Source organism: Schistocerca gregaria, chromosome 4 (assembly GCF_023897955.1).
Source record: "Schistocerca gregaria isolate iqSchGreg1 chromosome 4, iqSchGreg1.2, whole genome shotgun sequence".
NCBI classification, from domain to species: domain Eukaryota; kingdom Metazoa; phylum Arthropoda; class Insecta; order Orthoptera; family Acrididae; genus Schistocerca; species Schistocerca gregaria.
In genome coordinates, this window is record NC_064923.1 from 757358228 (window position 1) to 757374052 (window position 15825).

At 42.8% G+C, this 15825-nt stretch overlaps 1 protein-coding gene across 1 annotated transcript in view; it reads left to right on the top strand.

Annotated features, from left to right (window-relative positions):
* Nucleotides 1–15825, top strand: part of LOC126267904 (muscle M-line assembly protein unc-89-like) — a gene marked incomplete at its 3' end in the record, with an annotated part of 447423 nt that overhangs the window by 421347 nt on the left and 10251 nt on the right. The window contains exons 17-18 of the mRNA XM_049973214.1: nucleotides 4001–4343; nucleotides 9685–9846. Coding sequence (XP_049829171.1) covers nucleotides 4001–4343; nucleotides 9685–9846 — 505 coding nt within the window. The remainder of the gene's footprint in view (nucleotides 1–4000; nucleotides 4344–9684; nucleotides 9847–15825) is intronic.

The window sequence follows — 15825 nt, forward strand, 5'->3', positions numbered from 1 at the left end:
AAATCAGGTGTCACGACCGCCTGAAGTTGACAGCATGCCGAAACATCGCACCACTTAGACGACGCTGCCAGAGTGAATACGACAAAAAGTGTAAAATAAATCATGCGCCACAAAATCCTACAGCAAATAATATATCTGATCACCTTTCCTAGCTGCTGGTGGCGCAGCGATAACGGCACTGGTGTTCCGAAAGCGTGAGAATCAAAACCCTGTCCACCCACCCTGATTTCATCACTTCTGCCAATAATACCAGACAGATCTCATGACGTTTCCTTCAGCAATGGCGCATCCGTTGGTGCTGAAATATGCTTCCAGCTTCTGCATTACTCCAGGTTTCGGTCCTCCTGCTGGGAGCTTCTTCAGCCACCTCGGGACACCAGACGGATCCTGAAAAAGCATCCCAAAGAAGTTGAAACGCTATCGTTCTAAAACTTAGAAGAAAAGTGTGGCGTGGACTAATAATTAAGATTTTCTCATTAAGGACAAACGGCCCAAGAGCCTACAGACATACATAATTACATGACCTATTTCATTGCTTCACTTTCTTCATCTCATGTGTATTTTGAGTGATCCAGCTTTCTTTTCTTTCTTCGTTGATCCATTATGGACCATGGGACAACGGCTGGCATCTATTTCTTGATGCAGTAACTCACTAAGTGCCGTATGTATTGCATAAATTTATTTTATGAATTTCTTGTGTGCAACCAGTTTCGGCATTGCATTGGGGCCTGAAGATGGCGTTAATGTAATGCCGAAACTGGTAGCACATAAGAAGTTCATAAAATAAATGTCTACAATACATACGGCTGTTGGTAAATTATTGCATCAAGGGATCCAGTTTTTAGTCATTGATGATTTCGAATTCGCCAAAATATTAAACTCCGGTTTTGTCTCTACAGCATTTATTTCAGTTTCAGAGTTGCGACGTTTCCCTCCCCTCAGGAACGCATCACCATAGTGTTTGTGTTGAGTGTGCAGAACTATATCTTCTGCACTTTTTTCCTCTGTAGGCCATAGTTCCATGTGACATTTTTCTTCTACCGTATTCTGCAGCATGTCGTCTCGAAATAATTGTTTTTGGCTTCGAAATGTACCATTCGTTAATTGTACATCGGATGAATAAACTATTGTCATTTACGTATGAGCTTGAATTTCTTCTCTTTCATGACTTCATGGTTCGCACGTCGGAGGGAGTAATATTTGGCCCGATTGTAACTAGACAGCAGGCTCTCCCTTTTTTTAAGAGCAAACCTAGCCATGATCCAAGATGCCTTTGTCATAGGTTCTCACACCGAACTGTGATTAGCAGCTTGCTAACGCTTTAACAGTTGCTGAACAAACACAAAACGTGCAGCTCTTCCTAGGATCTCCTCTACTTTCTCTATTAATCCTACCTAGGAATGGTCCTGCACCGCACAGTTACTTTCATAAATGGATAGATAGGACGACTGTGTTGCAAGCCAGGTCTTTCGTGGTTGAATTACGTTGCCTTAACATTCTTCCAACCAATATCAGCGTTACGTCTGCCTTTGCTACGATTTGCTTTACTTCGTAGTTCTGTTTTGTTACGGTTCCCCTGAATTTATCGCTAATAGCATAGCTGAACAGTAATGGGTTGTCCACTTATATATAGATATTTGATTTCACGATTCTATATGTCTTCTGTCGGTTCTTAGTCGCTAATTTCATTATTAGTAATTTCTTAGCTTATATTTCTGTATTGCATTTTTTGGAGTCAGTCTCTTAATTGTAGAGTACCACAAAGGCTGTGAGTGCCGTTGTATTGGTGTCTTGTAGGCAGCTAGTAAAAGTAAACATGACTAACTTCGTTGACTGCTAGATCCCCACGGAATTGCCGAGTCGCCTGGTTGGAAGAGCTGTAAAGTTTTTCTATCGTGCGATGGGTGCACATAGGCGTCCCCAGCCGCGAAACGGAAAGGGGAACGGGCAGCTCTTGCCACCCCACCCCCCAGGCTGAAATCTGAAGTACAGAGCTTTTAGCTTTTATTGGTATACTGAACGGTTAATCACCAGTTTTCTTGTATATAATTTGTGTGTCACCTATAAAATGCAGTTCCTATAGCATGACTGTCTCTCGAGATTGACCAACTAATTTATATAAATAATTACAATTTTAGAACCTTCTGATCCCTCCCTCCTCCCTCCCCCCTCTCCTGGAAAAACTGCAGTGAACGCCCATGTGGATGCGTATCAAGTTTATTCTCACATTTGGCCTCAGTTTATGGGATACTGCGAAGAGGTTTGGAATTTAACATGCGACAGTGGCAATCAGGAACTGTACACCAACACCTCTTCTCCACTCGCTGGCCAAATACTTGACGTCTATACATATTGTTTTGTTAAGAACAAGCCATCAGACTGTCAAATCGACAATTCCCCTCGATATATTTACCTTCTAGCCGTTGATTTTCCAACCGTCAGGTTCATTGCTTCACATTTGGATTGTCTTTTTTTTAATTTTATAAATAACAAACAAAAACTTTGCGTAATGTTTGTTTATTGTTGCTCAGTACAATAAATATCAACGCGACTGAGATAAACTGATGTATCTCGTTGCATCAGTGTTGTAACCTTCAAACTAGACGAAACGAAGCAGCGCCATCTTGGAAACAAAAGCACATCTGTAGCTGTTAAAACGTCAGGTTGCTGCACACGTCGGCATCGTATCAACACTGCCACTACTGCTGCCCAAGTGCCAAGTGCCCCCTTTCAGATGACGCTGCTACTTTTATTCTAGTGGCTTGTGGCGTCATCCTTTGGTTTCGAACAGGCCCAACTTCACAATTGCGACGCCCATTATGAATCAGATTGAGTTTCATGTCATTTCCAGTTATTCTGATGGCCAGCCATACAGAGAATTCATTTCATCCAAATGCTACTGGGAGTCCATCATAAACTGTGCAAAAGCGAATGAACAACCATAGCTAGGCCAAGAGCAGGCAGGCAGAGATTGTCGAGCATTGCGAAGGATGGATGTACAAAATCGGATGAAATCACAGGAGGGAATCACTTGTGTGCCAAAATGCTACAAGCGGCGCTGATAGCACAATGGTAGTGTGTAGGGAGTTAAAAACAATGGGGTGATGTGGTCGAGAAACTCCTCGTAAGTCACGCGTTTCTGTAGTCAGCAATAAGAGGCGCTTTAGTTGGTGTAAAGACCACCACCGAATAGTGAATGATTGGAAATGAGCGGTATGGAGTGACGAATCACGCTGTAGCCCATGGACACCGGATGGAAGGGTTGTTCTTTGTGCAAATGGCTGGGGAACATTATCTGCCATCATGTGTAGAGCCAGCAGCAAGGTACAGAGGTGGTAGTGTTTCGGTGTAGATATTTTTAGTTGTTAGGGTGCAGTTCCCTTGCTGTGCTTAAGGAAACGCTAAATGCACAAGGGTACTAACAAATTTTATGGCATTGTGCGATGCACACAGTACAGCAACAGTCCAGGATGACGATCTTTTGTATCAGCGTGACAATGCTAAATGTCATAAAGCAGCATCTGTGCAGCAATGATCTGTGTGTCCAGATACTTTTGATCACACAGTTGGCCTTGTTGTCGTTGTCATGGAGACCACTGTCGTTGTCGTCCTAGTTGCTCGCCCTTGTCCTCGTCTGTTGTCTCGCCTGTAGTCTGTTGCACTTCGGTTATCTACAGTTCATCTGGGTCACTCCTCCACAGGCTGCTCTCCCACCTGACAGTTTCCTCCATTCCTCAATGTCTACTGGAACTCTGACATGTGGACTGATATCCAGCTATCCGTGGATATAGCAGCTATGAATCCAGTGGCTGCCTCTAAGCCAGGCAATATCATACAACTTTGCAGAGGTGAGATGTATTTAGCTATGAGATGGGATTTGTGATGTCGGAGTGTGTAATTCACTGTAAGAGATCGTATGTAGAACATTATTTGCGATTGACGGCACAGGAACCTAGCTGCACTGTGGAGTATAGCTGTGAGTGGTGTGCGTGTGTATCAGGTCGCTGCAGGAGATCCAGCGCGGCCTGGCCACGGTGGAGCAGCAGGTGCGGTCCGAGTCGGCGTCGGAGCCGCAGCTGGCGCGCACCAGCCTGTCGGTGCTGGAGACGCTGTCGCAGCCGGTGGAGCAGCTGCGGCGCGGCCTGGAGCAGCCGGAGCAGCTGGCGGTGGAGCAGCTGGCGCAGCCGGTGCAGGAGCTGCGCCGCGGCCTGCAGCTGGTGGAGCAGCAGCGCGCCGTCATGGCCGAGGAGGACGACCACTCGCTGCTGGAGCGCACCAGCGCCTCCATCCTGGAGACGGTCGCGCAGCCCGTCAGGCAGCTCAGCCAGCTGCTCCAGCAACAGGTACGCACCGTCCCACAAGCCGAGCAATTCTCTGTCCACCGTCCCGTTCCTGTGCTGAAGGGCATCTTTCTTTTTATGCTGCACACTGGACGAGATCCACTTTCGAAGACGTATGCTGTTATCTGTAAGTTCACCTACCAGAAATGTACTGACATCATTTTTCTTATCACATCTTTCATTACTACAATATAACCATTTAATTCAGTCAAATGTGTTTTGATTAATCCTGAAACATAATCACTGTCTGATGTGGAGCAAGAAGGTGTGTAGTTGGTGAAGCACTATAATGTGTTGTGCAGTGTTGTGGCTGAGAAAGAGTTTCTTTGGTATCCTTTGTGAATGGAAAATGCAGACTGGAAAAATTCTCATTGTAGGAGAAGGAGTGCATATGTATGAGGAACATATACACCATGATATTAATGTAAAGAATGATGGAAATATGTTATTGGTGAACAAAATATCTGTACCAAAGTGCTAAATTTAAAAGTTGTTAGAAAGATAGTAGTTCTGGTATTAAAAGAAAAAAAACATAATATTAGACAAGAGAACACATACATGTGTCTGTAACAAAATCTTGTCCTGATACAGTAAAATTACAACCATTACAAAATTCAGTGCACTATGTATAAGAAATGGGCTGTTATTGCAAACTCTGGAGCTTGACCCTCGCTCCAAACACAAATACAAATTCTACGTTCTTGCAAGTCCCATAATCCTTTATAAATAATTAGCCAAATATTTCACAAAATTCTTCAGTGAGAAATTTATAAAAGAGTTTTTCTATACATGCTATCGTCAGATTATGTACTGTTGTATTTTTCAAACACTCCCATACAGAATCGAATAGTTTTCAGACACTCATTACATAATTATGAAGTGTCTGTGCAATGGAAATTTCTACTCCATAAACAAACTGCTTTACATCACAACATGTTGCATCCCCTCCAGAGATTTAATTTAATTTAATGTAGCAGCTTTGACGCCAATTGCTTTTTGCTTTGTGCTGATATCCCTGTCTGCCTTTGAAAGAATCTTCAACTATGAATTAACTTCCAGCTCGAGTTTTTCTCTATATCAGGCAAGCTAGTTTTCAATGTCATTGTTTACTTCCAATTTCAGTTGTAACATTACCCTGGAATTTACGTTTTCAATCTCTGTTCTCTATTTTAAAATCAGTTTTCAGACTGGAGTTTATCTTATAGATATTATCATTTATCTTACCTCTCACCTTCTGCAACTCAGACTTACGACTGCTTAATGTGTCGATTAACGACAACAGTATAACATTTTGGTCATTCAGTCAACGTTTCGAGTTAGTTGCTCCTCTAGGGAATCTGTCATTGCCAGAGTATCTTCAAGGCTAATAGGTACCGAATCGGTCGCTGCAAGTGGTTCAGTTTGGACTTGCTCTACTAACACAATCCTCACAGACTCTAGCCCCGTTTGATCGCCATACTGCAGTAACATCGACTATGTATCGCGACAGAAAATTTGAGTACTACTCAGTTCTCTCTTAATTGTATCCATGGCAATTACGTTCTCCACTTCACCTTGTGAGCTGGCATTTGCTAGGCCTTTATCTCTTTAGGCCATTCTGTTGTTAAGTATCAGAAGCGTACAGAACGCCTGTAAAAATTTTCGAGAGCTTATCTTTTGAAGGCTTCTTCAGTTACTCCGTCCGTCGTCTCTGGGAAACTGTGCTGTCACATTGCTGCTTGGGACCACCGGTCCCCCACCCGCCAGGGCGTCTACTACTTCTGCATCCGGAACACTGCCGCGTTTTATGACCGAAAAGGCGTTCTTATCATGGATCGTCTAAACTACAAGAAGTGCTACAACACTCACATTTTGCCGTGAACAGACTGAAGCAAAACCTCCAGCTACCACTTCTCATTGTTGCGTTTGCTTAATTACACAGCAAGTATGCCATAACATTTCCCATCACTATGATTCAGCAATCTGAAACATGTTAAATTACCTCAGGTGACTGAATTTAATTCGATTTAGAGTTAAGCCATAATCAACAGTTCTTTGACTACTTACTCCTGACCTATTCACGTATAGGTTTACAATAACGGCCAAAAAACTAAACTGAAATGTAATATACTTTGTGCAACACAATTAAAGTATCACTTTTCGAAATCCTATAATTGTCTCCTAGTGCGACACCGAAGTTTCACCTTGGCTGAAAGGTGCCTACAACCTTCGTCTGTAATGTTGCAAAAGCATGGCATCCTGCAACTTTACCCTCTGACTCGACAATGCTTCAATTAGCGACACATGTGAAAGAGAAGGTCAGAGCTAGGACGCTCATGTGACGTGTAGGGTAGGTTACCCATGTCACATTGACACTAAATTTCACCACACCACCAGCCGCGGTGGTCTCACGGTTCTCGGCGCGCAGTCCGGAACCGGGGGACTGCTACGGTCGCAGGTTCGAATCCTGCCTCGGTCTTGGATATGTGTGATGTGCTTAGGTTAGTTAGGTTTAAGTAGTTCTAAGTTATAGGGGACTGATGACAACAGCAGTTGAGTCCCATAGTGCTCAGAGCCATTTGAACCATTTTTTTCACCACACCACAATTCTTCTGCATCAGCGCCAACGCCACCATGGACTTGTCACCCGATGGGAAGGTTGTCACACCCCGTCTTACGAACGTTTCACCCTTTCTTTTGACGTCCCTGCACTGGAGGTCAGAACTGTGACTCCCAAAGTTGAAATCACGTGGTTTCTTTTAGGTAGCCGAAAAAAAAAAACTATTTCAGATCCATCACTTCTCAGAAATGACTCCAGAAGGGCTAAGGAGGTGTCACGAAGGATGTCAGTCAGACCACACCTTTGCTTGGGGCTTTGATTTACATACATTTCACTGTCGGAAACGACTCTTCACTGAGCAGCAGGAAACGCTCTTGACAACGTTTGATGCTCCTCATACCCAGAGACGATTCAACCCCTTTATAAGGACATCAAGGGCCAGGAACCTCAGCAGTGTGACGTCAAACGGCACACACCAAGAGAGTATGTGTCCAAAATAGCGACAGTATTTTACATTTCTCTGTGTTGTTACTGGGACCACCTTCCAGCTCTCGCTCACCTACTGGATCCAGTTTCTTTGCGGCAGCTTGTGAGGCACATGTTGCTCAGTGAAACCCGCCTTTCCTTTTGCTACTTTGTAAAGTAAAGTTACAAAGAGAATTCTTAGAAGTGACGAGCTGTGATGTGCTAAACGTATATTGCGGAATTTAAGGGTTCATCGACACTTCCATTTTTAAAGTCTTCTCACACATTGTAGCTTAAACAACATTTACTGACAATGCAATATTTGTCCACTTTAACACTTATGAAAATAAATCACTGGCCGTTTCTATTTGCAAGGTATATTTTTATGCAAAGTCTAATAAATATCGTATTATTTGCTGCTAAGAATAAGCACTGGCATTTAATCGCTCTCATAATTTGTCAATTTTTAAAACTGAATCCGCTGGACAGAATGTTTCCTTGTGAGACTTAAATTGTTTGGAAATTTGTGGTAAGTTCCTATAGGACCAAACTGCTGAGGCCATCAGTTCCTAGGCTTGCACACTACTTAATCTAACTTACACTAACTGACACTAAGGACAGCACAGACACCCTTGCCCGAGGGACGATTCAAAGCTCCCACGGGTGGGGGCAGTCGCACGAACCGTGGGAAGGCGTCTCAGACCGTGCGGCTATCCCACGTGGCTTTAATTGTTAACCATGAAGTTATTTTGTGAGGAAGAAGCTGTGAAGTTCATTCAAATATTGTGTTCTCTTGTATCTCTCATAGCTTTAAAAGAAATTTATTCCTAATAGCACATTTATAGATATCACCAATGGGATGCTTACCGTGAGAGTGCTCGATCTTCTTCTTCTTCTTCGTCTGCGTCTTCTTCTACTTTGAAGAGGGTACTTGACTCCCATTCTCTCCAACCATGGTTTGTATACCATTGATTGACCGAATGTTAACAATTCGGAAGCATCTTCAGTCACCTTCTTCATTGCCAAAGTTATACTTTACTCCTCTTCATCAATAAATTTAATGATGTTAATAGGAAGCTGTCCAGAAATACATTTTTCCCAATCACAACCCTTCTTACACACGACTTTGAAATAAAATGTGGCTGCACCTAGTGACAAAACCAAGGTAGTTTCTGGTGTGGACAGGATTATAGCTTGGATTATAGCTTGCTATGTTGAGTAACGATAATCCTATAGTACGTGTCCCTCCTAAGAGTCATCAGGAGCATTTTTTCCGGTGTTGCAGCCGATATTTGCAATGTGTAACAGGAGTCAACCCAGACAGGTGGTGCTCATATCTTTCATACGACGCCCGAGCCGACAGAGAGTGTTAATTTATTTCCTGTTGTCTGTCACCATAGCTGAGTGGACAGCGCGCCGGCTTGTCATCCTGGGGGAACCAGGTTCGATTCCTGACTAGGTTGGACATTTCCTCCGCTCAGGAACTGGGTGTTTGTGTCGTCGTCCTCATGGAAGAGAACGTCACCTCAAAAGACTTGCTCCAGGCGATCAGGTCTACCTGTCGGAAGGCCCTCGCCACATCATATTTCACTTAATTTCCTGTTAGAAACAAAATTATTTTAAAAGTGAAATCTTATGTATGAGCTATCCGAAATTAGTGTAGTCGGTATTATTTTGGACGATCTGTATTGACAGGGACAGCAAAACACGAAAAATGATCAGTATTCCAGCAGTGACCTGCCGATGCTAGCTGCTAAGACCATGGAGCAGCGCTCCTCAGCCTGTGCTGGAGTACTGATCACTTTTCTGTCCCTTTTAATACTGATCGTCAGAACAAACATCGCACCAGGCTAACTTCAGATCGCTTGGTCGCAACATTCCACTTCAAAAATAATTTCCTCCGTGATGGGAATCAAAACGATGCTTTCATTTGACACTGGGTGCTGCACGGAAGAAATGATGAGCAGCATTTGTTTAGGCCAACGTTAGTTACAGCTTGGAAAATCGAAACTGCAGATATGTGCTGAAAAGCCAGAGAAAATGCGCATGAAGCCTCTTAGGAGAAACAGCCGATATAGGCGAGTCATACGCAGCCAGACAAACATTAGTAAGCAGATTTTATAAGTCAATCAAGCAGGTAGCCGATAATGAGTATGCCCTTCCTCTTGGCACTATAGAAACGCTACATAAATAACTCGTCCAGTATTGTTATTGTTGTTGTGTCGCTATGCCTAAGTTGTTATTATTGTTGTTTCGCTGCGCCTCAGTTTGTTCCCTGGCACTTGTTGCCTGTGGAGCAGACCAGTGGCATGGCTAAGAGCGAGTTTGTGGTGTCTGCAGTCGGCAGAGCCGGCGCAGGGCGCAGCTGCGTCGGATCGCCGCCTCTCGCAGGTGTCGGAGCAGCTGCAGCAACAACAACAGGCGGAGCCGTCGGCCGTGCTGCACGGCATCGCCCGGCCTGTGTTGGAACTGCAGCGCGGCCTCACCTTCCTGCAGCAGCAGGTAAGGGAACAAAAGGCATAGGCTCTACACGACTAAACAGAGTGACTGCAGTGAGACCGTCACAGCATGTTGCTACGTAACAGGTGTTCCTGCTCCAGGCACTGATTTTATCGATTGGCGGCTCCATGGAGAGTTCTGTGCACCACGACCAAATAGTGGATAGAATTGGAAGGAAAATCAACATCGGCCGTATTTTGTTGTTTTATTGTCAGCAAAATTGATTTTGCTGACAATGTGATCGCTCTAAGATGGTGGTTATAGCTTGATACCAGTGCCTACCAGTTTTAATTGTATATCACAGCACTGCGGATGGTCACTGAGTGACCCAAGATCGATTTTGCTGACAATAAAACAACAAAATACGGCCATTGCTGATTTTCCTTCCAATTCTATCCACTGATTTTATGTTGAATCGTGAGCAGACTGTGGATAAATGTATCAGCTTGAGGTAAGGGTCCTTCTACTGGAAACGAACGAGTCGAAAGCTATAAACAGAACCCGTTGTGATACCATCCACACTGGAATACATGTACTGGTACCGTTGTTCCGACATAGTAGGGTAGACAACATTCAGAGGTGGTAGTATGGACGAAAACAAGGAAAACTTTCCCGTAAAACGGATCTCTAAAATTCATATCCTAAGAGCTATGAGCACTTGTTCAATAGAGGAAGATGCAAAAGTGCTCAGAACTTCACTGGTACTTATTTTAGATATGAAGATGGTAACTGTTCTCGAAAGAACAGGTACCATTGATGAACATGCAACTTCTCTAGAATAAATGATAATTAATTGAAACCCTCAGCTGCCAACAGGTGTTGTTGATATACCTCCATGGGGACAGCTGAAAATGTGTGCCCCGCCGGGGACTCGAACCCGGGATCTCCTGCTTACGTAGCTGACGCCCTATCCATCTTTTTTCCTTTTTTCTTTTTTTTTTTACTCATTTTGTTCGATATAGTTCGTTGCATTTGGTCGGGGCGGACGTCACAAGACATCCGTTCAAACTGATCGTTGGTTCCTTGACTCAGTTTTTTTTTATTACAGAGAGCGCGCAGCTCTCTGACCGAACACGCTGAGCTACCCCCTTGCCGGCGATAATTTAAACTTTTCACTCGAGGGAAGACTTGAACCAAGGACCTCTCGTTCCGCAGCTGCTCACGCTAACCACGGGACCACGGTGCTCCTATCTAAGCCACCGAGGACACATATGAATAGCGCGACTGCAGGGACTTATCCTTTGCACACTTCCCGTGAGACCCACACTCCCAACTGTCCACACTCTAAATACGTAATGTACCTAATAGATACGGGAAGCGTGCAAGGGATAAGTACCTGCAGTCGGTCTGTTTGTCTGTGTCTTCGGTCGCTCAGATGGACAGAGGATGTGTCATGTAAGCGGGCTATCCCAGGTTCAAGACCCGGTTGGGGCACACATTTTCAGCTATCCCCATCGAGGTATATCAACAACACCTGTTGGCAGCTCAGGGTTTCAGTTAAATATCACTTATTTTAGAGCTCGTGTTTACTGGTACGGAGCGGAGCGTGGAATGTCAGATCCCTTAATCGGGCAGGTAGGTTAGAAAATTTAAAGAGGGAAATGGATAGGTTAAAGTTAGATATAGTGGGAATTAGTGAGGTTCGGTGGCAGGAGGAACAAGACTTCTGGTCAGGTGATTACAGGGTTATAAACACAAAATCAAATAGGGGTAATGCAGGAGTAGGTTTAATAATGAATAGGAAAATAGGAATGCGGGTAAGCTACTACAAACAGCATAGTGAACGCATTAATGTGGCCAAGATAGATACGAAGCCCACACCTACTACAGTAGTACAAGTTTATATGCCAACTAGATCTGCAGATGATGAAGAAATTGAAGAAATGTACGATGAAATAAAAGAAATAATTCAGATAGTGAAGGGAGACGAAAATTTAATAGTAATGGGTGACTGGAATTCGAGTGTAGGAAAAGGGAGAGAAGGAAACATAGTAGGTGAATATGGATTGGGGCTAAGAAATGAAAGAGGAAGCCGCCTAGTAGAATTTTGCACAGAGCACAACTTAATCATAGCTAACACTTGGTTTAAGAATCATGAAAGAAGGTTGTATACGTGGAAGAATCCTGGAGATACTAAAAGGTATCAGATAGATTATATAATGGTAAGACAGAGATTTAGGAACCAGGTTTTAAGTTGTAAGACATTTCCAGGGGCAGATGTGGACTCTGACCACAATCTATTGGTTATGACCTGTAGATTAAAACTGAAGAAACTGCAAAAATGTGAGAAATTAAGGAGATGGGACCTGGATAAACTGAAAGAACCAGAGGTTGTACAGAGTTTCAGAGAGAGCATAAGGGAACAATTGACAGGAATAGGGGAAAGAAATACAGTAGAAGAAGAATGGGTAGCTCTGAGGGATGTAGTAGTGAAGGCAGCAGAGGATAAAATAGGTACAAAGACGAGGGCTGCTAGAAATCCTTGGGTAACAGAAGAAATATTGAATTTAATTGATGAAAGGAGAAAATATAAAAACGCAGTAAATGAAGCAGGCAAAAAGGAATACAAACGTCTAAAAAATGAGATCGACAGGAAGTGCAAAATGGCTAAACAGGGATGGCTAGAGGACAAATGTAAGGATGTAGAAGCTTATCTCACTAGGGGTAAGATAGATACTGCCTACAGGAAAATTAAAGAGACCTTTGGAGAGAAGAGAACCACGTGTATGAATATCAAGAGCTCAGATGGCAGCCCAGTTCTAAGCAAAGAAGGGAAGGCAGAAAGGTGGAAGGAGTATATACAAGGCTTATACAAGAGCGATGTACTTGAGGACAATATTATGGAAATAGAAGAGGATGTAGATGAAGACGAAATGGGAGATACGATACTGCGTGAAGAGTTTGACAGAACACTGAAAGACCTGAGTCGAAACAAGGCCCCCGGAGTAGACAACATTCCATTAGAACTACTGACGGCCTTGGGAGAGCCAGTCATGACAAAACTCTACCAGCTGGTGAGCAAGATGTATGTGACAGGCGAAATACCCTCAGACTTCAAGAAGAATATAATAATTCCAATCCCAAAGAAAGCAGGTGCTGACAGATGTGAAAATTACCGAACTATCAGTTTAATAAGCCACGGCTGCAAAATACTAACGCGAATTCTTTACAGACGAATGGAAAAACTGGTAGATGCAGACCTCGGGGAGGATCAGTTTGGATTCCGTCGAAATGTTGGAACACGTGAGGCAATACTGACCTTACGACTTATCTTGGAAGAAAGATTAAGAAAAGGCAAACCTACGTTGCTAGCATTTGTAGACTTAGAGAAAGCTTTTGACAATGTTGACTGGAATACTCTTTTTCAAATTCTGAAGGTGGCAGGGGTAAAATACAGGGAGCGAAAGGCTATTTATAATTTGTACAGAAACCAGATGGCAGTAATAAGAGTCGAGGGGCATGAAAGGGAAGCAGTGGTTGGGAAAGGAGTGAGACAGGGTTGTAGCCTCTCCCCGATGTTATTCAATCTGTACATTGAGCAAGCAGTAAAGGAAACAAAAGAAAAATTTGGAGTAGGTATTAAAATTCATGGAGACGAAGTAAAAACTTTGTGGTTCGCCGATGACATTGTAATTCTGTCAGAGACGGCAAAGGACTTGGAAGAGCAGTTGAATGGAATGGACAGTGTCTTGAAAGGAGGATATAAGGTGAACATTAACAAAAGCAAAACGAGGATAATGGAATGTAGTCAAATTAAATCGGGTGATGCTGAGGGAATTAGATTAGGAAATGAGACACTTAAAGTAGTAAAGGAGTTTTGCTATTTAGGAAGTAAAATAACTGATGATGGTCGAAGTAGAGAGGATATAAAATGTAGACTGGCAATGGCAAGGAAAGCGTTTCTGAAGAAGAGAAATTTGTTAACATCGAATATAGATTTATGTATCAGGAAGTCGTTTCTGAAAGTATTTGTTTGGAGTGTAGCCATGTATGGAAGTGAAACATGGACGATAACTAGTTTGGACAAGAAGAGAATAGAAGCTTTCGAAATGTGGTGCTACAGAAGAATACTGAAGATAAGGTGGATAGATCACGTAACTAATGAGGAGGTATTGAATAGGATTGGGGAGAAGAGAAGTTTGTGGCACAACTTGACTAGAAGAAGGGATCGGTTGGTAGGACATGTTTTGAGGCATCAAGGGATCACAAATTTAGCATTGGAGGGCAGCGTGGAGGGTAAAAATCGTAGAGGGAGACCGAGAGATGAGTACACTAAGCAGATTCAGAAGGATGTAGGTTGCAGTAGGTACTGGGAGATGAAGCAGCTTGCACAGGGTAGAGTAGCATGGAGAGCTGCATCAAACCAGTCTCAGGACTGAAGACAACAACAACAACACATCACCTCTGAAAGTTGCCTAGTCTACAATCTTAGCAAGAACAATATCAGTACACGTATTCCACAGTCAGAGATTTCAGAACGCTTTTCGCCTATAACTTTAGACTTGTTCCTTTTCAGTGCAGAGACCCTGCGTTGCCCCACCCAGTTCAGTCCTTATATGGATAGGTTTTCGGCTATAAATGACCGTGGTTGGCGATCGGAGTCGTAATTATATTGGGCGGACATTTGCGTGGATTAAGACCTCATTGTTGATGTCACTAATCGTTCTATGCACTGCAGAGTTAAACTCTTACCACACACTCTTTAATTTTGAACAATTGGAGCCGATATAGTAATTTGACAAGCAAACAAGGGGGAGGAGAGCACACAATGTAAGTCACAACCACTTTGAAATAGCAACATACACAGCATGTAGATAATATGGATCCTACAAATGTATTACTTTCTTTACCGCGGCAAAATACTCTTTCATCACTACAGAATGAATCTATTTTAAACTTCAGACACTTTTACGTAAAAATAACAGTGAACTGTTGAGTGAAAAATCATTCAAGATGCTTAGTTACAGTTGTGATGTTATTTGTAACTTTTGCTGATAATAAACATCTTTATTTAACATTATCGTTACACATAATTGAGCATTGACTGAAAATAAGTTTTTACGGTGATGATTCCTATTAATTTTCAATGTGAAGAATTTTTGAACTGATAGGACTTCAATGCAACGTAAAAAAAACACTTTCCTGCACATTTGTTGGAACATAAATTTAGTTTGTCACACGCCATGATTCAGTAAAATCGTATGTTCTCAACATTAGAGTAATAATCTTTTTTGTAATAATGAAAAAAAAATGTGCAAGGGTACCTTTTGTTGCCATCTTCTGCAACCGCTTTTATTATGCTTGTCAATGTAATAAAATAGCTGGTGCTTTGTACACAATCTGATGCTTTGCTTAACATGGCAATAATAATTTTAAGCATTATATATACTATATAGTAATGTGAATTAATGGGGATGAGCAGGAAGAAGAAATCTGTAATGTTCGGATACAATTTAACTAATTTCTGCTTGACACAGTCAATTTGTTTTAGATATATGGGCGTAACGTTGCAAAGCGATACAAGGTGGAACGAACGTGTGAGAACTGTCGTAGGGAGAGCGAAGGGTCGTCTTCAGTTTATTAGGAGAATTTTAGGAAAGAGTGATTCACCTGTAAAGCAGACCGCATTTAGGTCGCTGGAGCGACCGATTCTTGAAGACCGTTCGAATGTTTGGGATCCGTGCCAGGTCAATAGAAGGAAGACTTCGAAGCAACATAGAGGCAGGCTGCTTGATTTGCTATCTGTAGAGTCGAACAACACGCAACACCTACTCCGAATTTTTCTTTTGTTTCCTTCACTGCTTGCTCATTATACAGATTGAATAAGATCTGACTCCCTTCCCAACCATTGCTTCCCTTCCATGCCACTAGACTCTTATAACTGCCATCTGGTTTCTGTACAAATTGTAAATAGCCTTTCGCTCCCTGTATTTCACCCCTGCCACCTTCAGAATTTGAAAGTGAGTATTCCAGTCAGCATTG